This window comes from Nematostella vectensis, chromosome 7, assembly GCF_932526225.1.
Source record: "Nematostella vectensis chromosome 7, jaNemVect1.1, whole genome shotgun sequence".
Taxonomy (NCBI): Eukaryota; Metazoa; Cnidaria; class Anthozoa; order Actiniaria; family Edwardsiidae; genus Nematostella; species Nematostella vectensis.
This window is the reverse complement of record NC_064040.1, coordinates 15,295,831-15,321,276: the sequence shown is the minus strand read 5'-3', so window position 1 is coordinate 15,321,276 and position 25,446 is coordinate 15,295,831. Positions and strand designations below refer to the sequence as shown.

The following is a 25,446-nucleotide window of genomic DNA, read 5'->3' as shown; positions in this document are numbered from 1 at the left end:
ATGTGATGATAGAGACCTGTTGTCGGTGCTGGAGATGGGGAACTTCGGGTAAAGAGCGCACACGAGCGCAGCCACGGCAGGTCCACTGGTGCTCAGCGTGTACCTGGAAAATACAGAGATGTATGTCTAGCTGCACACCACTCTAGATAACTCGAACCCTTGGTAACTCAAAACCTTGGAAAAGGTAAATCAAACCCTCGGTAACTCGAACCCTCGGCAATCCGAGCCCGGGAAACTATAACCCTCGGTATCTCGAGCTCTCTCAAGAACTTGAACCCTTAGTAACTTGAGTTTCTTTAGACATTTACATTATTTATTAACCCCAGTAATTCAAAGCCTATTTCGAACCCTAGGTTACTAACTAACTGTAAGTCATTCCTGTTTCCGCTGTAGTGATGTAGACTGTAAACTCCTCTATACTAGTCTCCGACTATAACATTTTGCTTATTTTATTGCAATTAAATTGGAATTGATCACCAAGTGCGAACGCATCTTTTTCGATACCGTTGTCTTAGCCTTCGTCGTCGTCCTTGCTTAAGGTCACTATTATTATCTTCCACCGCCTTGGAACAACAAGCCAAGTGCCATATGTACAGCCATGTGGAGAACCCCTACCCCTATTTACATACCCCACACCCTGTTATACGTCACGCCCTTGTGATCCTTTTTACCTTCCACCGCCTAGGAACAGCAAGCCAATTGACATATGTACAGCCATGTGGCTGCCATAAGAAACATCGGCAGAGTGTCGCTTATGGAGTTGTCGGGTGATTCGTAGCACCTCAAGGTTTCCAGATCCTGCCATCACCTGCAAGAACAGGAAAGGCGTTCGCAGCTTTGCAACAGAATGTGGGTATTTTTCATCCCCCATTCCTTATCAAGAATGCAATAGGTGCATAGTGTCAGAAATGTTTCGCAATTCCGATCTATGTGGAATCATGGGTGAGCCTCGAAGCAAAATGGTATGGAAAGCATAATGAAGACACAAACTTACTAGAGCTACAGAGATCAGGCACACGTCCATACAAGTCTCTAGAGTGGGCTTGCCAGCCTGTGGACACGGACACAAGAAGATTAGCTAACTATCGTAGGCGAAGTCCGATTATAGGTTCTAGGGTGCATGTAGGCCTCCTCTAGAATGAAGTTATGGTGAATAATGAGTGCAAGATGAACAAAAAGGGCAACATAATGTATTTCCAGTAGTTATGACCCTGTTTTCTGAGGGTCTGGGCATTACAAAGCCCCCTAGCAGGGGCTCCAGGGAGAGGGGACTACCCCAAAGAGACGATGAAACAATATATAGAGCATATGGCTGAGGTACATTTGTGGATCACTAGCTTCCATACACCTTTTTTAGAACCACAGTTGTCAGAGAGAGGGGGATAGACAAGCACCCTGTTTCCACTGATACCCCAGGGTAAACGACAGGAGGTAAAAAAGAGGGAAGGGGAGGGGGTGATACCTTACCTGCTCACCAACTGCACTACCAAGAAGGTCCTTGAAGTACTTGGTGTAATGCATCTAGTAACACAATACACAAAAGATAAATGGGTGAAGACCCCTATGATCACCATCACGATAATCACCATAACTAGCCCCACCATCACCTTGATCAATACCACCATGATCACCATCACCATTACCACCACCACCCATCAACATGATCACCGTCACCATAATTACCATCACTATCACCACCACCACCACCCATCTGCATGATCATCGTCACCATAATTACCATCACTATCACCACCACAACCACCCATCCGCATAATTACCGTCACCATCACTATGATCACCATGATGCCTATCACCACCATCACCGTGGTCACGGTCACCATTAAAAAGGTCGCCATCACCATGGTCACCATCGCCATAGTCGCCACCACCATGGTCACCACCACCATGGTCGCCACCACCATGGTCGCCACCACCATGGTCGCCATCACCATGGTCGCCACCACCATGGTCGCCACCACCATGGTCGCCACCACCAGGGTCGCCACCACCAGGGTCGCCACCACCAGGGTCGCCACCACCAGGGTCGCCACCACCAGGGTCGCCACCACCATGGTCGCCATCACCATGGTCGCCATCACCACCATCAACAGAACACAGAGCACTATCAAGGACCACATTTTTTAAATCATAATAATCCACACAGCACGAGCACCTCTTGCACAAAATGTGAAAGCAGTTCTACCTTACCAAACACGTGAATGCTTCCTGATTGGCTGAGCCAGCAAACCTCATCCCCATGGCGAGGCAGCAGCCTGCGATGATACTGGCTTTAGCTTGACTGAGGGAAGAATTGAAAAGTGAAATGTATGGTACACTATGCTAATCCAAGCCTCCCTATCACTAAGACTTATCATAGTGTATACTGGCTATGTATTACTAAGACTTATCATAGTGTATACTGGCTATGTATTACTAAGACTTATCATAGTGTATACTGGCTATGTATTACTAAGACTTATCATAGTGTATACTGGCTATGTATTACTAAGACTTATCATAGTGTATACAGGCTATGTATTACTAAGACTTATCATAGTGTATACTGGCTATGTATTACTAAGACTTATCATAGTGTATACTGGCTATGTATTACTAAGACTTATCATAGTGTATACTGGCTATGTATGTAGTCTACGCATGAAGTCTTACAGGACGAGAACCAAAACAATGGATAGTTCAAATTTATTCGCATACTTTTGAGCCTTTCAGCCATCAACATCAATTATAGTTTTTAATAAAAACAACATATATAGACAGCAGAGAACAGTTGAATTAAAACGGCAGCACATGAGAATACGTTTTTACTGTAGAATTTCATCGACTCATTATCTATTGACCCCGTGAACGTTCTCAGACTTTGCACATCTTTTCCATTTCCATTTGAGTTTTAAATGTAGGCTAAGGCCAAACACAAAACAAAAAGCAAGCGACTACGTCAGAACAACGCATTATGGGTTATCAATCGTAAAAAGTGCATAATTCTTTTTTTATCAAAACAATATACAACTATTTCATAGGTTGCACTCGAAGAATCGAAGTGTCGTAACCCGCAGTGCTTTATGGGATCAAATAAATAAAGAAATAAGCTTAAATAAAACGTTCACACGAAGTTCACAGGTCTAGAGCCATTTATACGTTACCCATGAAGCACTCCGGGTTACGATGCATTGATTCGCGGGTGCAACCTTAATTGAAATAGGTGTATAACAGGTGAATGGCGAAAAGGACCACATAATCCATTTGGGATGCTATAGGCTATCTTCCGGGTTGTTTGGTAGCCCCTTTTATAGAGTCCCTTTAAATTACATTATATTTAAGCATCACATATTAAATGTGCGCAATTTTAGGCTTACCTGAGGGTCTGAAGGTCGATGTCGGAGTCATCTACCTTCAGGGTTTCCGGATCTGCGCAAAACGCATACTTCTGAACAATGTCAGGGATGTGACTTTCGACCCAGTCTTTGCACGGCTGGATGGAATCCCACATGATAAGCCCTCGACTCAGCAACTACAATGACAGGGATAGCAATAATAAGCGCGTGGAAGCACGGGTGGCCTAGTGTGTTAGCGCTTCGGCCTCTCACCGCTGTGGCCCAGGTTCGAATACTGGCTCAAACTGGGTATTTTTTCTGGTTTCCTGCCTTGATTCGAATTTGTGTCACAAGTGAGTTGAAGTTATTCTCCCGTGTTTCCAGTCTTCTCGGATAAGGACACTAAACCGGAGGTCCCGTCTCTTCAAGCTGCACTACACTAACCTGAACCGAAGGGACGTAAAAGAACCACTGGGGACGCAATAAAACCTCTGGCAGTGACCACCCCCAGTGACAGTGCTCTTACAAATGCTTACAAGTGCAATATGTTAGAAAACTGTGTATTCGGTTAATATGCCACCCTCGATAAACAATGATTATTGCATTACATTGCATTGTATTGTTGTATTGCTCGACTCAGCAACCATTAACGACAGGAACATCGATAATAAGCGCTAAGCGCTAATCGATAATAACGACAGGAATAGCGATTATAAGCACTCGACTCAGCAACTATAACGACAGGAATAGCAATAATAAGCGCTCGACTCAGCAACTATAACGACAGGAATAGCGATTATAAGCCCTCGACTCAGCAACTATAACGACAGGAATAGCGATTATAAGCCCTCGACTCAGCAACTATAACGACAGGAATAGCGATTATAAGCCCTCGACTCAGCAACTATAACGACAGGAATAGCGATTATAAGCACTCGACTCAGCAACTATAACGACAGGAATAGCGATTATAAGCACTCGACTCAGCAACTATAACGACAGGAATAGCGATTATAAGCCCTCGACTCAGCAACTATAACGACAGGAATAGCAATAATAAGCGCTCGACTCAGCAACTATAACGACAGGAATAGCGATTATAAGCCCTCGACTCAGCAACTATAACGACAGGAATAGCGATTATAAGCCCTCGACTCAGCAACTATAACGACAGGAATAGCGATTATAAGCCCTCGACTCAGCAACTATAACGACAGGAATAGCGATTATAAGCCCTCGACTCAGCAACTATAACGACAGGAATAGCGATTATAAGCCCTCGACTCAGCAACTATAACGACAGGAATAGCGATTATAAGCCCTCGACTCAGCAACTATAACGACAGGAATAGCGATTATAAGCCCTCGACTCAGCAACTATAACGACAGGAATAGCGATAATAAGCACTCGACTCAGCAACTATAACGACAGGAATAGCGATAATAAGCCCTCGACTCAGCAACTATAACGACAGGAATAGCGATTATAAGCCCTCGACTCAGCAACTATAACGACAGGAATAGCGATTATAAGCCCTCGACTCAGCAACTATAACGACAGGAATAGCGATTATAAGCCCTCGACTCAGCAACTATAACGACAGGAATAGCGATTATAAGCCCTCGACTCAGCAACTATAACGACAGGAATAGCGATTATAAGCCCTCGACTCAGCAACTATAACGACAGGAATAGCGATAATAAGCCCTCGACTCAGCAACAAATACTATTGCAATAAACACTAACTAAACAATCAGCAGTAGTGTAAAAAAACAATTAAGCACATGCCAATATAACGGCACAAACGGATCGCTTTGTTAAATTTGTTACTTAATTTTTACTTAATTTGTAATGTTTCCGGACATTTACGTGTGGCTGACACACCTGGGATTCAGATTCTATCTGTAAACGGTGTTAATAAACAAATCTATCAAACTATGCAACAAAGCATCTACAAAACAGCCAGACAACCAGAAACCGGACAAAAGGACTATCGCACAGACAGGAATTTCAAAACAAATGTCAGCCTTTCTTACCCGAAGTAGGAGGAAGTCTGGTCTAACGGAATCCAGAAGGAACTGAGTATCGGGAGCGTCTAGCCACGAGGCTACGGAACTGGAGAAGAAAAGTACTTTTTCACCCTGGTTTCCATAAGCAAAAAGCTGGATGTCAAGTTGAAGTTACCTGTTGTTGGTTTTCATGAACATTAGCCCAAGTGCCAAGGTCGCACCGGCTGCTGTCACGTCTATGTTAACTGTATCACCCTCCTGGTATGTAATAACGACGTTAGTTTCGCATTCTTATACAACACCTAATTTCACTTGTCTCACAATACAACCTTAATATTTTGTGACGTTTAGTACAATCAAGGTTAGATGTGAGCCCATGAGAAAGGTAAACTATTAAAGAAGTTTTGACGGGCTTTTGAACTAATGGGATGAGAATTGTATTCAAAATCATGGAATTATTTGTTGTTGACAAGAAGGTCCCGGCAGGAAACCATGAGCCAATGAGAATGGTTGGATTGAGAGAAGAGATGACCCTGGGTACACGGAGAAGGAGAAGCAGCAAATTATTGTTTTTTTACTTGTTTACCTTGATTAAATAGCTCGGGGATTTGAACTTCTCCTTCTGGGTGCCGGTCTGAAAAGAAGGCAAATATTTAATGCAAGGGTTATATGTTCCATGTGAAAATTGCAGATTTTTGTTGAAATTCAGCTTTTTAGCAGTTTATTCTTAACACGCCTCCTCGTGTACAGGAATAAGGAAGATAAAAAATACTCTGTTTATCGCTTTCTCGTGTACATGAATGAGAAAGCAAAACAAAAATACATACTCTGTTCATGATTGAAGAGACACTTACTCGGCTAAAGAGTGATTTTAGCGCCATTTCTAAAAACTCAAAAAGAGTCGGAACAAAAATGTTTATACTCGTACCCAGTCACACGTGCAGGTAACACTCGCGCGAGGGACTGAGAACAAGTACAATGACAGTCTATGTGACTTTTGATATTCTGGGCGTAACAAAAAAAAAATTACGCTGTTGTAACTCTTGTCTTCATATTTTCTCCCTTTTTATGGCTTAACCGTGCGAGTGCCTCTTGAAGAAAACTTACCAAAAACAAATTCATAACAAAAATAGGGATATAACATGATCCAAGAAAAACATGGATCTCAAAATACAATCGACACCTGTGGCTTCTTCTGTCCTCCAACCATGTACTGAAACAACTGGTCTGCCATCTTCAGATCCGACACGCCCAGCGCATCGTTACCATGCTACAAAATCCAACCAAAAGGCATCATGTTCACCATTCAAGTCTATCAAATAGCGTCATGTTTACCATTCAAGTCTGGATCAAAAGGCGTCATGTTTACCTTTCAAGTCTAGATCAAAAGGTTTCATGTTTACCATTCAAGTCTAGATCAAGAGGTTTCATGTTTACCTTTCAAGTCTAGATCAAAAGGTTTCATGTTTACCATTCAAGTCTAGATCAAGAGGTTGGCATAGACACAAATTTATAATTCACCATCACTGCGATCAATTTATCATTTCTTTAAACACGAAACAAATTTCATGCATCATGTCTATGCACTAGACACACGCTTAAGAGGTTGCACATGCAGTTTTAACATGCACACGTTGCTCTGTAATATCTTGGGCCTTAAAGTGGCCTTGTCAGCTTCACCTTTGTTATTTTATTCATTTAATATTGGACGACGTATAATGTGTTAAATCTCGAAATAACCATCTAAAAGCAAAGTTCTATACTTCATTTACCAAATTCAATCATAAAAATTACATTGGTTTCCTAAAATCAGACGATGGAAATGGATGCTTTTTCGCACTTGGTACTTTGCTAGGATGACAAAATGGTGGCTGGCAGAGGCTCATTTTATGCTCCCGCTCAATGCCGAGTCACACAGAGCATTCACTTCCATCGGCTAATTCAAGCGAGAAACCTAAATATTTTCAATCAAATAATCGTCAATAACGTGCCAGAATACATCCGTAGAATGTTACTTTGATGTGTCCTTGCAAGTAAACAATAGCAAATTATAAACATAAACAAAGGAGTGGCTTTAACGTGAACCATAACGATTCACAGTGGTCCCGTCACAAACTTTATAATAGGGTGATTTTGATCCACGACGCCGGCAAGAGGACGCCGACTCGCGCACGTTCGATTGTGCGCGCACGCTAATTTTTGCAGCGTCCCGTCCTGAAGAGGACGTAAAAAAGCATGAAATGCCGTCCTGAACAGGACGCGACGCCGGCAAGAAAGGCGTGTGCGCGCAATCGAACTTGCGCGAGGCGGCGTCTTCTTGCCGGCGTCGTGGATCTAAATCACCCTAATATAGCACAGGACTTCAACTAATCAGAGCACGCAATTTCTTGAGATTTACCTGCAGCATGACGAGGCCTAGGGCGAGTCCCGCCGCCAGCGAGTAGGACTCTCTGTTGACAGCGTTCTCCATGTCGGGTCCGGCAGGACGACCTTACAGCAAATAACACCAATTTGGAATTATTGGAATTATAAACTCGGAATTAATGTAATGATAAACTTTGAATTATTCTGACATAGGCTGAACTCTTTTTTAACACGTCTGTGCCTATGTATGTTTATTACACTTCCCGTTGATAGATGCACATTTACGTTAGGCTCACGTTCAGTGTGGGTACGTGGGGCAATGCGCGGAGGCTTCCATAGTTATAAAAAAGGTTATATACCTTATTAAAACCAGCAAACTCAGTCAAAAGGCATATCTACTACACGGGGAATAATGACCGTAGATAGATCCGACATCCTCCAAATACACGAGGAAGACCTAAAACTCCACCAATCTGGTCAAGCGGAGGGAAAAGGGGGGGGGGGGGTAAGACGTACCTATTTCAGAGAGAAGGACCTCTGCCATCCTCCTGTGGGCGGTGCCCTCATACACAAGGCCAACGCCTAGCACCCCTGCTACTTGGGCGGAGTGGGGTACGTCCAGCTCAGCAGAGGTAGGGGGGAGGAGAGCGTCTACGTGGATGCTGAGGACCTTGGTGGTGGATAGGTCCATGCTGGCGCGCCTGGAAAAGCACAATCCATTAGCATTTACCAGAATTTGTAGGGTAATGTGCGCTACCGTGACCAGGAAACAGTAGTACGAGAACGTATCGGGCTGACATTACTTTACTAACCTACAATATCAACGATATGTGGCAACGAAAACATAAAAAACTGCTATTTATGGGGTTCGCATCAGTCGAATATGTTATTCTCTTAAAACATCAGTAGTAGCCTCAGTAGTGCGTGTCTCACCTATCATATCAGGGGAGCTTGTGATAGCTTCGAGTTAGCAAGGATTTGTGTGAAATCCGATACAAATTTCTGCAGTAATTGACAATAAATGCACGCACCTTGCTGCAGAGATCCCGAGCAGAAGACCAACTGTTGTAAGCTCATGACCCTAAAGAGCATAATAATTGAACGAAACTTAATTTTGTGGGGGTTCATGCATGGTAAATGTAGCCACATGCATGCTTAGCGAGCCTATTTGTCTCACATTGCAAGGGTGCTGGATTCATGTGTGGTTCATGAAACCACATGTATGCTTGGCGTGCTTATTTGTCGAACGTTGCAAAGGTAGTGGGGGAATTCATCATGTATGGTTCATGTAGCCACATGTACCCTCTGCGTGCCTATTTGTCACATAGTGTGGGATTCATACATAGCTCGTATAGCCGTATTCTTTGCGTGCCTATTTGTTACACATTGCAACGGTAGTGGGTTTTTTTTCTATGGTTCATGTGACCACATTAATCTTTGCCTGTCTATTTGTAACAATTTCAAAGGTAGTGTGGTGTTCATGCATAGTTCATGACAATACTACAAGGTAGTGGAGGACTCGTATATGGTTCACGTAGCCACATGTATGCTTTGCGTGCCTATTTGTCTAACATTGGAAACGAAGTGTCGGGTTCATGTATGAGTCATATAACACATTGCAAAGGTAGTTGTGGAGATTCATATAGGAGAGGTTACCTTGCAAAGGTAGTCGTGGAGATTCATATAGGAGAGGTTACCTTGCAAAGGAAGTCGTGGAGATTCATATAGGAGAGGTTACCTTGCAAAGGAAGTCGTGGAGATTCATATAGGAGAGGTTACCTTGCAAAGGTAGTCGTGGAGATTCATATAGGAGAGGTTACCTTGCAAAGGTAGTCGTGGAGATTCATATAGGAGAGGTTACCTCGCAAAGGTAGTCGTGGAGATTCATTTAGGAGAGGTTACCTTGCAAAGGTAGTCGTGGAGATTCATATAGGAGAGGTTACCTTGCAAAGGTAGTCGTGGAGATTCATATAGGAGAGGTTACCTTGCAAAGGAAGTCGTGGAGATTCATATAGGAGAGGTTACCTTGCAAAGGTAGTCGTGGAGATTCATATAGGAGAGGTTACCTTGCAAAGGTAGTCGTGGAGATTCATATAGGAGAGGTTACCTTGCAAAGGTAGTTGTGGAGATTCATATAGGAGAGGTTACCTTGCAAAGGCAGTCGTGGAGATTCATATAGGAGAGGTTACCTTGCAAGGGAAGTCGTAGAGATTCATATAGGAGAGGTTACCTTGCAAAGGTAGTCGTGGAGATTCATATAGGAGAGGTTACCTTGCAAAGGTAGTCGTAGAGATTCATATAGGAGAGGTTACCTTGCAAAGGAAGTCGTGGAGATTCATATAGAAGAGATTACCTTGCAAAGGTAGTCGTGGAGATTCATATAGAAGTGATTACCTTGCAAAGGTAGTCGTGGAGATTCATATAGGAGAGGTTACCTTGCAAAGGTAGTCGTAGAGATTCATATAGGAGAGGTTACCTTGCAAAGGAAGTCGTGGAGATTCATATAGAAGAGATTACCTTGCAAAGGAAGTCGTGGAGATTCATATAGAAGTGATTACCTTGCAAAGGTAGTCGTGGAGATTCATATAGGAGAGGTTACCAAGGTGTCCATTTAGACCTAGCGCCATCAAGAACCCAGCATGCTCATTGGTCAATTCTTTGGGCTTGTTATAAACGATCCATGTGCTATCGATCTACAAATATGAACATGCAAAGTTAATGTCGTACCGCAAGGAATACATCCCGACATATTCTTCGAGTAACAGGTAGTCTCTAATAGTGAGGCGGTCAAATAAGCAAACAAATGGCAAGTTTTCCGAAAAATAAGGTCTGGCTAACTTCGGTAAACTTGAATTTTTGCATAGAGGTTCCTTGTTATGTTTTTTTCTAATGGATTCGTCTTCGAGATATGAGGCTTGAAGTTCAATTTTCAAATGTTCAAAGAATGAATTCTTCTCGTTTTAAGGGAGAAGTCGGACTCTGATCAGAAATTAAGCCAACTTTGCTCCCTAATATCTAAATTTCTTATCTTTCAAATTTCTTTAAAATTTGGAATTAAGCTTTTGGTCAGAGGAACTCCTTGTATGCGGAAATTTGAGCTTATATATTGAGAACTAAAAAATTTGGTGCCATTTTTTGCTCTGCAAAAGTCATCCAAATACCACACCTGTGAGATCCCAGGGGCGATCTTAAGCCCTGCGGCGACGCCATTATGGAACTGCGGCCACACCCTCATATCCGCCGGGCAGTCCACGTGATCAAGCCCTACCACCGTGTTTCTGCGGAGATACGTGATAGAACACATTGATTCATACAATGTATTTACTCACAGTAAGGAAACAAACAAATGTTTTTCTGACACAAATTTGATGTTTGATGCCACACATTCCTCCTATCCGTAATCGGTTTATATTCAGGAATAGTAGTCAGCTTAAATTTTTTTTTCTTTCATTGAAATTAATGGTGTAGAGAGTGGAATGAAGGAATTAGCAGGTTGGGTGGAAATTACGACTATATGAGCTGTTTTAATTGGAAGACTAGAAAGTTCTAGACAGGAGTAATTCTTTGACTGGGACTGTGCCAGCCAAGCATAAGTCCCCTTTTCACCCATAAGGTTTACAACCCTGAAGGGAAGGTTGTCAGAGTAAGTATTTCAACAGAGCGAGAGAAGGATTGAGAAGGATTTGAGAGAAAGAGGTGCAGAAAAAGGTGCGATCAGGGGGTAGTTTCTCAAAAGTCCGTGTTCCGTGTTTCCGTGTTTCCGATAAACCCGGAAACACGGAAAGTCACCCGGTAAGCCCCCGATAAACTTTACGGGTGTTTCTCAAAACGCCCGTTATTGTCGGGCCCGGAAAAAATCCCGGTAACTCGCCCCGGTAACTTACGGGAGCTCAAGAGTTCCCGTTAACTTACCGGGAATTACTTTTGATTCGATAATTGATACCCAAAACGATGTTTTTCCTTAATATTTTCAGCTGAATTTATAGACCAACTATTCATCTAGAATTGGCCAAGTTGAACTATCCAATTTGGTACTTTTTTCCGATTAAATCTCGCCATTTTCAAGTTGTGTCGAGTTGTAGAGAATTTTCATCAATTGAGGAAACCATATCACTGCCCGGAAAGAAGTGGGCCAATCACGGCTAACATCAATTTATGGGATTCCCTACCAGCCAATCAGGTTTCTTTTCTGTCAAATGATTTGACATTTAGCTGTCACCGTGCGCCTAAAAAAATGTAAACAACTTTGCGAAGGTATTGGAAGTTTGCTACAAAATGAGACTTTATCTACTTGTTCTTTGTCTTATTTTCGAAAAGTGCCGATGCCACAGCAGTGTTTGGGGTACCAGTTGTCTACAGACATCGACAAATCTACGATTTTTATTGATATTCAATAATTATATAGCCAATCTATTCATTGACTCTGAAAATTATTATTTGCTTATCGGGAACCCGTAAACAACCGGGACGCTACCGCAAGCTTTGAGAAACGCTCTTCCTCGCCCGGAAAAGTATCCCGAAAACTCCCCTGGTACCCTAACGGGCCCGGTAATTACCTGGGGTTTTGAGAAAAGACCCCCAGGAGATCCTCATTACCCACCTGCGCGGAGCTCTGTCTGAGAGCTAAATGACGTGATGGGGCGCCCTTGAAACTCAATTCCCCAACCCCCTCCCCTTCCCCCCCTTTTCCCCTCCTCTACTCTCAAACCACACCCTTTCTCACTCTCCCGCATTACCCTTTTACCCACCTTGGCGCAGCCCTGCCTGTGAGCTCAATGACGGGATGGGGCGCCCTTGAAACTCAATTCCCCAACCTCCTCCCCTCCCCCCCTCATCTACTTTCAAACCACACCCCTTCCCACACTCCCACACTCCCACATTACCCCTTTACCCACCTTGGCGCAGCCCTGCCTGTGAGCTCAATGACGGGATGGGGCGCCCTTGAAACTCAATTCCTTAACCTCCTCCCCTCCCCCCTCATCTACTTTCAAACCACACCCCTTCCCACACTCCCACATTACCTCTTTACCCACCTGGGCGGAGCCCTGCCTGTGAGCTCAATGACGGGATTGGGCGCCCTTGAAACACAATTCCCCAACCTCCTCCCCTCCCCCCTCATCTACTTTCAAACCACACCCCTTCCCACACTCCCACATTACCCCTTTACCCACCTGGGCGGAGCCCTGCCTGTGAGCTCGAGTGTCGGGATGGGTAAGGTCTCTGTCAGGATGGGACGCGAGGTGGCCAGTGTGAACATGCCTCTGCCAACTGATAAAGCCATCACCCTTTTGCACATAAGCAACAGCTTTGTCTCCTGCTCTTGGATGAAGTCGTGATCACTAGATGCGAGAAGAAGAAAACCACCAACAAATATCCATGGATTAAACGCTTTGCCTTGGAAAGAAAGGCATATATATGATTCCACTTTTGTCTTGAAGTTTTGATAAAGTTAAACACATTCCCTCAGAGCAAAAGGATGAAGCGAGAGGATGAAACCTATGCTAAACTGTAAGAAAGATTCACGGGTTTTTTTCTCATTTTAGTGCCTAGGACTTCACGAGTCTGTCCGTCTTTCTTTTTAGAATAACTAAAAGAAATACAGACAAACTATGGAAAACTAGGTGGAAACAGGGAAATAAATTAAAACATGGTTGACGTTTTACGTTGTTCAACTCTCTGAGAACAGAGTTGTTGTTTCGCTGACGTTCGCAGACCTTACCTGACTTCAGGTTTCTGCACTAGTCTGACCTGTGCAGGTCGAGCAGACCTTACCTGACTTCAGGTTTCTGCACTAGTCCGACCTGTGCAGGTCGAGCAGACCTTACCTGACTTCAGGTTTCTGCACTAGTCTGACCTGTGCAGGTCGAGCAGACCTTACCTGACTTCAGGTTTCTGCACTAGTCTGACCTGTGCAGGTCGAGCAGACCTTACCTGACTTCAGGTTTCTGCACTAGTCTGACCTGTGCAGGTCGAGCAGACCTTACCTGACTTCAGGTTTCTGCACTAGTCTGACCTGTGCAGGTCGAGCAGACCTTACATGACTTCAGGTTTCTGCACTAGTCTGACCTGTGCAGGTCGAGCAGACCTTACCTGACTTCAGGTTTCTGCACTAGTCTGACCTGTGCAGGTCGAGCAGACCTTACCTGACTTCAGGTTTCTGCACTAGTCTGACCTGTGCAGGTCGAGCAGACTGTAGCAACCGTCTGACCTCCTGCACACGGAGATCCTCGCCAAAGCGCAATTTCATGATCTGAAATTTGTTCAAGCAAAGACTTCATATGCCCTTAAATGGTACACATGTGATTGATAATGAAGATGCATTCGGATTGGTTAGCTTTGATAGCACATGCCTTCTGATTGGTTGGAAAGATGTCACATGTTAAATGTACATACACTCTGATTGGTCAGGTGATTCTCTTATTTTACATCGATTCTCATTGGTTGGGTAAATTGACATGTTGATAGTACAAATACATTTGTAAAGCATTCCAACTGGACAACATTCTTACCTCATCACTGAACTCCATGCCGTCGTCGATATCGCCTTCCTTGAGGGCTGTTTTCTAATAAAACAAGAAACACTTTTCAAAGTAATTCTCCACCATTCATAACTGATATATATTTACTCGCAATCAACGTCTAATTTCGTATAAAGCATTCTAAAATCACTATATAGATCAGACGTACACTGAGAGGGCCGTGTTGAGGAAGGATTTCCTTATCCCGAGCACTTGCTTGAGCTGCGAGATCTTCCCGACCTGACAATGAGCCAAAACCAGAATAATATCAGATGTGTGAGTGTGTATGCGTGTGGATGGAAGGGAGGGATTGGGTGAAGGAAGAGAAATTATGTGCAAAAACAAAACTTATGGATCATGGAAGTCTAGTGTATAGCTTAACTTACCAATAAGGGAGAAGGCTTCTTGGGACAGATTGAAGGGCGGGTTGCGAGTACACATGTGGATAGCCTCTCTCAGGGGAAGACCTACACCAATCGGCAGCCGGTCTAGATCAGTCGCGGTCACACCTGCAAGCATTTGAAAACAGATCAAATTATGAGCTGTATACAGACGCCATGTATTTTAGCAGTTTCTCAGACGTCATGCCCATACCCAGGGGGGGTGCAGGGGGTGCGAACGCACCCCTCCCACAACGGCCGAAGGTCCACTTTCGGTTCTAAATAGACGTGCTTTTTGTAGACAAAACTATAAAGCATAAGCTAGATCACTCTGGTATGTAGTCAAATCTGACAATTAACGTCCCGTGGAGATACTGCAAATGCATAAAGAAATCCCTTTTTGTTTTTTCGGGGGTGGTCAGAGAACTCACTCTCCCCACCCCCCCCCCCCCCCCCCAAAAAAAAATATATATATATAGCTTTATGAATTCTAAATATCGTTTAGAGGTACCACACGACAGCATTGTATATGAGCTATATATAGAAGCTATATTGTTAGAGGTTTCCCTGGGACCATACTGAGGCAAGAGGAAAGAGGACTGGGGAGAAAACACGTGACTAATGCGTGCCCCAACTAATTTTTTTTCTTTATGAAACGAAACTTTTCTACATGGGGAAAGAACAAACTGAGAGGCATAAACAGAGAGCATTTCCCATTTTCTTGGAATATTTCGGTTCTCAAAAAAAAAACAGGCGCTCGTGAATTTTAAATTTGATCTGAGCCTTATTCTGGTGCCGCGCCATTTTGAAGCCGATTTGGCGCCATTTTTTCCTAGTCGATATTTTCGATAAGCTTTTAGAGCTGTTAAAATGGCAAAAACATTTAATTATGCCAAACTGATACTTCATGCAGATATTGTAAATTGGTCATGACCGATGGGTTTGACGATCTAAAGCAAACTATAAAAGAAAAATCAGTCAGAATTAATCGATTGGTGATATCATGGCCACGACGCCAGAAGAGCCGTTCGTGGGGTTGCAGACGTGGATGGAGTATGCCTGTTAATGTCGGCATTACTGAACCGATCTTCAAATGAGTTAAGTTACTATTTTCGCATGGTCTTAGTAAATGGATGTGTGTGCGATTGAGGGTGGTATTCATTCACCTCTTTTAGCAATTATCAATACATTTTCAACACACATTGCATTTTGAGACCGTAGACGATCAGAATCTATAACCGGTGTCTTTTATTTACAAAGACTTTTTCCTCTTTATTAAATTATCTATTTTTCTACTGTTTTTATTTTTCTACTTTTCTACTGCTTATAAATGTGAAAGATGGTGAAAACGCAAGCACAGGGATATGTTGGAAACCGTTCGCTGTAATTATTTTTAGATTCCCTGCTTTGCTGGAAGGGTATATACGACGAAGCTTGTTCCTTTTGTCGTTTTTATCCGCTCAAATTTTGGGAAAACGTCTTACTTCATCTGCATACTAGCAGTTTAGATTTTAACTTATTTCATAGGGTGCAGGAATGGCGAAGCATTGGTAATAATAATTAGTATCACACTTCGTTGACGTTCTTTTTATTCCAGCAATGCATGTTGGAATGTTGGCAGTGTTTATTGTGAAACTGAAGTGTGCATTAACGTCGGTGAGCTACTGCGTTTTATTATCCAATCCTTTTACTTCATAAGTTCCCCTTTCATACACTAGTAGTTAAATAAGAAAAGAATCGTATACACGTCATAACTTGTATATCCTGCGCTTATGACTACTGTAGTTGTACCAAAAATGTTTTTTGGTACAAACGTAGTTTTGCTGTTGTTGAATGTATAATTTCATTAGAGCAAATTTTCATGAGTAGGGTTAGTTTTTTTTTAATCCAATACATTTGCCACAGTCCCAAATGATTAAACAACAAACACCAAAGGAGATTTGTATTGTTTTTTATTTCTATAGTTCACGATATATTCAGGCGAAACTGTTGCCTGATTAATTCGGTTGTATACACCTATTTCAAAAAACGTTGTCAGTGCGAAACGGCAATTGGCGATTGGCAAATGGCAGTTCTAGGAACGAAAGGAACCATGAGTCTCATTAAATTTCTTCTAAATGCTGAAGAATATGGATAAACCAAACAATTATCCATTAAAGATCATCAATGTATGTCTCTGACATTGCTAGACTTTATTTAACACCTTTAATTTTAACGAATGATTAGTACCCAGAAGCACCGTTCGGGCTTAGAACTGCCATTTACTATTTGCCATTCGCCATTTGCACTGACAACCTTTTTTGAAATAGGTATATGCTAAATTCGACGACAAGTAATAATAAGCTAAAACCTTCCGAAAGCAACAAAAAGGGACCCTTCAAAATATCCGGCATTGAAAGTAGAATAGTAGAATATCTATATAGTAGAATATCTATATGGTAGAATATCTATATAGTAGAATATCTATATAGTAAAATATCTATATTTTGAATTTCAGTCCCTAACTCCTTTTATGACGATATGTACCAAAAGTTTCCCAAATCAAATTATTTCCGCGCAAAATCATTCTCTCGAAATGACAAATAAATCCAAGAACTTATCATCAATTTTATAAATTTGAATCACTTGCACATGCTTCCCGGACTCTTATATTTCATTTCTATTAAAAAATATATTTTTCCATGCATGCAGTTTTGGATAAGCGCGAGAGTCCGTATTTTGGTTAATTTTTCCTTCTAAAAAATCTATGCTCTTCGTGATTTGGTGAAAGCGTCGTGACCGTTGTCATGACAAACTGGCTCCATCAGATTGAGGCTCAGATCAAATTTAAAATTCATGAGCGTCTGTTCTGGACTGAAAGAAAAAGGGGCCGATCCTTATAAAGCAAAAAGCACGCAGGTGTCTTGTTTATCATATTTCTTATGCCCTGTCTTTACCGATCCATGTCAATTTATCAATCCTGTTACTGGATGTGCCGCGATATATATTCGATACAAGTATGTCAAGTCGTTTCTTCAAATGTCCTAGCCTTTTCATTTCAACTGTCTGTTTTGATAGAGGAAACGCACTTCTATGCTTTATTTCCTCTGTCTACTTTGATTGAGGAAAGGCACGTCTATTCTCCATTTCCTGTAGCAGTAAAATTCAGCATCTTGATTTCTATATAACTTTGATAGTTGAACATCGTACCAGCTGCCTCTCAACCTGCCAAAATTAGCAAAAGACAAAGGGAAAGATCCGACCTTAGGTCTGAGAAAAAAAGGGAGCTTTTTGACACTCTTGTAGGCGTTCGCTAAACGTTAACGTCACCTTTCTTATTCCCGACTGACCACACAAACACCTGTATGTGATAATATTCTCGCAATCGGTCGACTCTACGGACGTACATACGCCTCCTGAGAGCTGAGCTGAACATTAACGTAAAAAAGAAAACAAGGCCTATAAGATCAAATGCCATATTATAACTTTTCCTGCTACCATTTCACCAAATGGGTCGAAGAAGACCAGATTACCCAGACGGAGTTCGCAATTATTGCTGTTCTTAACGGAGTTACAATTCTACCCGCGATCATCCTAAATGCTCTAGTCCTCGTCTCGATATGGCGCACGCCAGCACTTCACACCCCTGCGATGGTACTCCTGGGAAACCTCGCACTGTCGGATTTTGCAGTTGGCATCATCGCCCAGCCAGTTCTAGCAGCCTGGACTGCTTTAGAACTCAGGGCCAGTGAGAGGCCGCACACCTATTGCGACGTTGCAACACTCTATGGCATAACGTCGACAGGTCTCGGCGCCGTGTCTCTTTTCAGCATTACCGCCGTTGCTGTTGATAGGTTTCTTGCCCTTCATCTTCATCTTAGGTACAAAGCCATCGTTACAATCAAGAAGGCGATCGTTGTTTGCGCCGTGAACTGGTTATTCGCAGTTTTATCGGGAGTGTGGTGGATAATTTTTGGGGTCAACTCATTTAATGTGATCTTGTGCTGTGTCATGGGAATATGCGCTATTATAATCATGGCTAGCTACGTTAATATCTGCAATGTGGTCCAAAAACACCGCAATCAAATCCAAGTTGTCCCAGCGGAAACATCCTGCATTGAATCCTGTGTTCCAAACGTCAGCTCAAACATAAAGTACCGAAAATCCGTGCGAACTTCTCTGTACATATACTTTGCATTCGTCTTGTGTTATATCCCTTGTTTTGCAGCGTTTTTGTACTATGGTATCACGGCAGACAACAGTCGATCAGGGTTTTTCGTGAAAGTAACTACCACCATAGTTCTGATGAACTCTGGGATAAACCCGGCTATCTACTGTTGGAAGATGAAGGAGCTCCGGTGTGCCGTTCGGAGCAGTGCACATCTTCTTGGAATTTTTTTTCTGGGAAGTACGTTGCTGATCATGAAACAGAAAGGATGGATGTAGGCCCGTAGGCCGTTTTAAACGAATTCTGTAAAAAAAAATCAAAAACCGTTCTTGACTATTATATTTAAAATCGCCCTGCGATCATGTGCGATCATATGGAACCGCATAAGGATCGGTTGCAGACGTACGGTAAAGTTACCTACAATCATGTGCGATCATATGGAAACCGCATAAGGATCGGTTGCAGACGTACAGTAAAGTTACCTACAATCATCATCCGATCATATGGAAACCACATAAGGACCGGTTGCAAACTTACGGTAAAGTTACCTACGATCATGTGCGATCATATGGAAACCACATAAGGATCGGTTGAAAACTTACGGTAACGTTACCTACGATCATGTGCGATCATATGGAAACCACATAAGGATCGGTTGCAGACGTACGGTAAAGTTACTTACGATCATGTGCGATCATATGGAAACCATATAAGGATTGGTTGCAAACTTACGGTAAAGTTACCTACGATCATGTGCGATCATATGGAAACCACATAAGGATCGGTTGCAGACGTACGGTAAAGTTACCTACGATCATGTGCGATCATATGGAAACCGCATAAGGATCGGTTGCAGACGTACGGTAAAGTTACCTACAATCATCATCCGATCATATGGAAACCACATAAGGACCGGTTGCAAACTTACGGTAAAGTTACCTACGATCATGTGCGATCATATGGAAACCACATAAGGATCGGTTGAAAACTTACGGTGAAGTTACCTACGATCATGTGCGATCATATGGAAACCACATAAGGATCGGTTGCAGACGTACGGTAAAGTTACCTACGATCATGTGCGATCATATGGAAACCACATAAGGATCGGTTGCAAACTTACGGTAAAGTTACCTACGATCATGTGCGATCATATGGAAACCACATAAGGATCGGTTGCAGACGTACGGTAAAGTTACCTACGATCATGTGCGATCATATGGAAACCACATAAGGATCGGTTGCAGACGTACGGTAAAGTTTCCTACGATCATGTGCGATCATATGGAAACCACATAAGGATCGGTTTCAAACTTACGGTAAAGTTACCTACGATCATGTGCGATCATATGGAAACCACATAAGGATCGGTTGCAAACTTACGGTAAAGTTACCTACGATCATGTGCGATCATATGGAAACCACATAAAGATCGGTTGCAGACGTACGGTAAAGTTACCTACGATCATGTGCGATCATATGGAAACCACATAAGGATCGGTTGTAGACGTACGGTAAAGTTACCTACGATCATGTGCGATCATATGGAAACCACATAAGGATCGGTTGCAAACTTACGGTAAAGTTACCTACGATCATGTGCGATCATATGGAAACCACATAAGGATCGGTTGCAGACGTACGGTAAAGTTACCTACGATCATGTGCGATCATATGGAAACCACATAAGGATCGGTTGCAAAATTACGGTAAAGTTACCTACGATCATGTGCGATCATATGGAAACCACATAAGGATCGGTTGCAAACTTACGGTAAAGTGCCATCATATGGAAAACAGCCTTTATCAATGTTGTTTTGTGTTGCCCCCCCCCCCCCCCGACTTCATACCTAGATGGCACCTAAAAAGATGGGTTGTCCGACAATGTAGCTTTCGTGAAGTAGATGCAGTAAGCATGCACTAAGCATGGGCGATGAACACGAAGTAATCCAGGCTTCCATTCTCACAACACTTTCTATGCATACGGTGACCAGCTTACGGGGCAGTTTCTTTATTATTATTTTCGAGATGTTTAAAGTTTCCACCAATGCAATGCACAATACCGATTGATTCATAGCATCTCTTTCCATCGGCTAATTCAAGCAAGTAATGTGATAGACTCCCAATCAAATATCATTCATTAATTATCAGACAAGCAAGTAATGTGAAAGACTCCCAATCAAATATCATTCATTAATTATCAGACTTCAATCGTGGATGGTTGTTTTGAAGTGAACCGCGGAATTATCAGTTACATAAACAATAACAAAGGAGTGGTTGATTCTTTTAGACTTACCCTGCCCGGCCATAAACATGATAACTCGTTCAGCACTTGATTGACAGCTGTGAAAATAAATCACACAAGCCGTTGTACCAGGACAAGCCGCCGGCTAAAGAAATGCACTAGAAGTCCATACCTCATCAACTTGATATTGGGCAGACTATTCCTTTTTTCTTTCCCTGTGAATGACAACAAAAAGCAGAATGGTTCGAGAAACATACAAGATGTTGAGTGATCTCAAACAAAAATGTTTTAATGGAATACATTGCCGATAGTAAGCCGATGGTTTAGCTGATTGTTTAGCCGATGTTAAGTCGATGATTAAGCTGATGTCGAGGAGCTAATTTGTCACGATTATATTGTGCATATGCATATTTCAGATACATTGTTGTATGCGCGTGTGTTTATTTCGAATTAAAATGTTTTGGCTTGTAGGTACCGGGATAGACCGTTGTAGGAGTAAATGGGTTAAGTGTTAACTAAGCTTAGCTTGCCACCCAAAAGCAGCTAAATTAAAGGGCTTAAAGAGCTCACGCATCCACTGCTACTTGCCTTTAGGCGGGAGCGTGTGGTACAGGCGCGACGATTCAGTAAAGTAGCTTCCATCTTTTAGCGGCATGAACAACGAATATATCTGTCATGAATAAACAACAACAAACGAATAGATCGGCCATGAATAGTCAGCATTGTTCAAAACTCGATAACAAAAGGGTTGGTGATGCTGCCCCGGATCACTGCCATTTTGTCGTCCAAGCAAAATTAAAATTGCAAGAAAAAATTCATTTGAGACTGAAGCTGCCACTGGATTCGTTAAATGAAAAAATATTTTTGGGTGATTATTTGTAGCTTTCTTTCAATAATTTTAATATTGTCTTCCAATCTTGAAAGAACAGAGACAGGGACAATTTTAAAAAGAAGACAATTATTGAGATTCAAATCGAAGATATCGCAATAGCTCCTATTGCAAGGAGAACAAAATGGCGGCCGGCAGAGAATCTTTCTATGATCCAAACAATTCCCCTGCGTGAAGGGTATACTACGACTAACCCACACTCACCATGGTTATAAGAAAAGTCTGTCGGCACACGTTTTTTATGAGAGGAAATGGTTTTCTCTGGCGAAAAAAGAACAATTTGCTTTAGTCACAAATTACACCAATTAGGCCAAGGATGAATTCTTGGAGTTTACTTGACCTTGACGGTCTGAAAGAAACTATAGTGCCGAGGAGAAAGTATAGTGACGGAGAAAGTATAGTGAAGGAGAAAGTATAGTGAAGGAGAAAGTATAGTGAAGGAGAAAGTATAGTGAAGGAGAAAGTATAGTGAAGTAGGAGAAAGTATAGTGAAGGAGAAAGTATAGTGAAGTAGGAGAAAGTATAGTGAAGGAGAAAGTATAGTGAAGGAGAAAGTATAGTGAAGGAGAAAGTACAGTGAAGGAGAAAGTACAGTGAAGGAGAAAGTACAGTGAAGGAGAAAGTATAGTGACGGAGAAAGTATAGTGACGGAGAAAGTATGGTGAAGGAGAAAGTATGGTGAAGGAGAAAGTATGGTGAAGGAGAAAGTATAGTGACGGAGAAAGTATAGTGACGGAGAAAGTATAGTGACGGAGAAAGTATAGTGACGGAGAAAGTATAGTGAAGGAGAAAGTATGGTGAAGGAGAAAGTATGGTGAAGGAGAAAGTATGGTGAAGGAGAAAGTATAGTGACGGAGAAAGTATAGTGACGGAGAAAGTATAGTGACGGAGAAAGTATAGTGAAGGAGAAAGTATAGTGAAGGAGAAAGTATAGTGAAGGAGAAAGTATAGTGAAGGAGAAAGTACAGTGACGGAGAAAGTACAGTGACGGAGAAAGTATAGTGACGGAGAAAGTATAGTGACGGAGAAAGTATAGTGAAGGAGAAAGTATAGTGAAGGAGAAAGTATAGTGAAGGAGAAAGTATAGTGACGGAGAAAGTATAGTGACGGAGAAAGTATGGTGACGGAGAAAGTATAGTGAAGGAGAAAGTATGGTGAAGGAGAAAGTATGGTGAAGGAGAAAGTATGGTGAAGGAGAAAGTATAGTGAAGGAGAAAGTATAGTGAAGGAGAAAGTATAGTGAAGGAGAAAGTATAGTGACGGAGAAAGTATAGTGAAGGAGAAAGTATAGTGAAGGAGAAAGTATAGTGAAGGAGAAAGTATAGTGACGGAGAAAGTATAGTGACGGAGAAAGTATAGTGACGAAGAAAGTATAGTGACGGAGAAAGTACAGTGACGGAGAAAGTATAGTGACAGAGAAAGTATAGTGACGGAGAAAGTATAGTGACGGAGAAAGTATAGTGAAGGAGAAAGTATAGTGACGGAGAAAGTATAGTGAAGGAGAAAGTATAGTGAGGGAGAAAGTATAGTGACGGAGAAAGTACGGTGACGGAGAAAGTATAGTGAAGGAGAAAGTATAGTGAAGGAGAAAGTATGGTGAAGGAGAAAGTATGGTGAAGGAGAAAGTATGGTGAAGGAGAAAGTATAGCGACAGAGAAAGTATAGCGATGGAGAAAGTATAGCGACGGAGAAAGTATAGTGACGGAGAAAGTATAGTGACGGAGAAAGTATAGTGAAGGAGAAAGTATAGTGACGGAGAAAGTATAGTGACGGAGAAAGTATAGTGACGGAGAAAGTATAGCGACGGAGAAAGTATAGCGACGGAGAAAGTATAGCGACGGAGAAAGTATAGTGACGGAGAAAGTATAGTGACGGAGAAAGTATAGTGAAGGAGAAAGTATAGTGAAGGAGAAAGTATAGTGAAGGAGAAAGTATAGTAAAGGAGAAAGTATAGTGACGGAGAAAGTATAGTGAAGGAGAAAGTATAGTGACGGAGAAAGTATAGTGAAGGAGAAAGTATAGTGAGGGAGAAAGTATAGTGACGGAGAAAGTACAGTGACGGAGAAAGTATGGTGAAGGAGAAAGTATAGTGAAGGAGAAAGTATAGTGAAGGAGAAAGTATGGTGAAGGAGAAAGTATGGTGAAGGAGAAAGTATAGCGACAGAGAAAGTATAGCGATGGAGAAAGTATAGCGACGGAGAAAGTATAGTGACGGAGAAAGTATAGTGACGGAGAAAGTATAGTGACGGAGAAAGTATAGTGAAGGAGAAAGTATAGTGAAGGAGAAAGTATGGTGAAGGAGAAAGTATAGTGACGGAGAAAGTACAGTGACGGAGAAAGTATGGTGAAGGAGAAAGTATAGTGAAGGAGAAAGTATAGTGAAGGAGAAAGTATGGTGAAGGAGAAAGTATGGTGAAGGAGAAAGTATAGCGACAGAGAAAGTATAGCGATGGAGAAAGTATAGTGAAGGAGAAAGTATAGTGAAGGAGAAAGTATCGTGATGGAGAAAGTATAGTGAAGGAGAAAGTATAGTAAAGGAGAAAGTATAGTGAAGGAGAAAGTATAGTGAAGGAGAAAGTATGGTGAAGGAGAAAGTATAGTGACGGAGAAAGTATAGTGACGGAGAAAGTATAGTGACGGAGAAAGTATAGTGACGGAGAAAGTATAGCGACGGAGAAAGTATAGCGACGGAGAAAGTATAGCGACGGAGAAAGTATAGTGACGGAGAAAGTATAGTGACGGAGAAAGTATAGTGAAGGAGAAAGTATAGTGAAGGAGAAAGTATAGTGAAGGAGAAAGTATAGTAAAGGAGAAAGTATAGTGACGGAGAAAGTATCGTGACGGAGAAAGTATCGTGACGGAGAAAGTATAGTGAAGGAGAAAGTATAGTGACGGAGAAAGTATAGTGACGGAGAAAGTATAGTGACGGAGAAAGTATAGTGACGGAGAAAGTATAGTGAAGGAGAAAGTATAGTGAAGGAGAAAGTATAGTGACGGAGAAAGTATAGTGACGGAGAAAGTATAGTGACGGAGAAAGTATAGTGACGGAGAAAGTATAGTGACGGAGAAAGTATAGTGACGGAGAAAGTATAGTGAAGAAAACAGTATAGTGAAGGAGAAAGTATAGTGAAGGAGAAAGTATAGTGAAGGAGAAAGTATAGTGACGGAGAAAGTAAAGTGACGAAGAAAGTATAGTGACGGAGAAAGTACAGTGACGGAGAAAGTATAGTGAAGGAGAAAGTATGGTGAAGGAGAAAGTATAGTGAAGGAGAAAGTATGGTGAAGGAGAAAGTATGGTGAAGGAGAAAGTATGGTGAAGGAGAAAGTATAGCGACAGAGAAAGTATAGCGATGGAGAAAGTATAGCGACGGAGAAAGTATAGTGACGGAGAAAGTATAGTGACGGAGAAAGTATAGTGACGGAGAAAGTATAGTGAAGGAGAAAGTATAGTGAAGGAGAAAGTATAGTGAAGGAGAAAGTATAGTGACGGAAAAAGTATAGTGAAGGAGAAAGTATCGTGACGGAGAAAGTATAGTGAAGGAGAAAGTATAGTAAAGGAGA

The 25,446-nt window shown here is 42.0% G+C and overlaps 2 protein-coding genes across 5 annotated transcripts in view; one reads left to right on the top strand and one right to left on the bottom strand.

Annotated features, from left to right (window-relative positions):
- LOC5511886 (anaphase-promoting complex subunit 1) overlaps positions 1-25,446 on the bottom strand; it is a 50,674-nt gene that overhangs the window by 5,460 nt on the left and 19,768 nt on the right. For all 4 annotated transcript variants that reach the window (XM_032381244.2, XM_048730002.1, XM_032381233.2 and 1 more), the window contains 24 exons: positions 22,090-22,146; positions 21,585-21,666; positions 21,169-21,211; positions 21,048-21,094; positions 14,611-14,733; positions 14,394-14,464; positions 14,216-14,269; positions 13,850-13,956; positions 12,878-13,045; positions 10,873-10,984; positions 10,265-10,399; positions 8,738-8,787; positions 8,223-8,407; positions 7,741-7,832; positions 6,526-6,612; positions 5,929-5,976; positions 5,518-5,600; positions 5,370-5,448; positions 3,375-3,529; positions 2,209-2,299; positions 1,468-1,521; positions 995-1,051; positions 672-808; positions 17-103 (listed from right to left, as the gene is read on the bottom strand). In XM_032381244.2, coding sequence (XP_032237135.2) covers positions 17-103; positions 672-808; positions 995-1,051; positions 1,468-1,521; positions 2,209-2,299; positions 3,375-3,529; positions 5,370-5,448; positions 5,518-5,600; positions 5,929-5,976; positions 6,526-6,612; positions 7,741-7,832; positions 8,223-8,407; positions 8,738-8,787; positions 10,265-10,399; positions 10,873-10,984; positions 12,878-13,045; positions 13,850-13,956; positions 14,216-14,269; positions 14,394-14,464; positions 14,611-14,733; positions 21,048-21,094; positions 21,169-21,211; positions 21,585-21,666; positions 22,090-22,146 — 2,204 coding nt within the window. The remainder of the gene's footprint in view (positions 1-16; positions 104-671; positions 809-994; positions 1,052-1,467; positions 1,522-2,208; positions 2,300-3,374; positions 3,530-5,369; positions 5,449-5,517; positions 5,601-5,928; positions 5,977-6,525; positions 6,613-7,740; positions 7,833-8,222; positions 8,408-8,737; positions 8,788-10,264; positions 10,400-10,872; positions 10,985-12,877; positions 13,046-13,849; positions 13,957-14,215; positions 14,270-14,393; positions 14,465-14,610; positions 14,734-21,047; positions 21,095-21,168; positions 21,212-21,584; positions 21,667-22,089; positions 22,147-25,446) is intronic.
- LOC5511885 (adrenocorticotropic hormone receptor) lies at positions 17,456-19,980 on the top strand. Its single transcript, XM_001632168.3, has one exon. It carries the CDS (start codon positions 18,055-18,057, stop codon positions 19,027-19,029), a length of 975 nt encoding a protein of 324 aa, XP_001632218.2. The 5' UTR covers positions 17,456-18,054; the 3' UTR covers positions 19,030-19,980.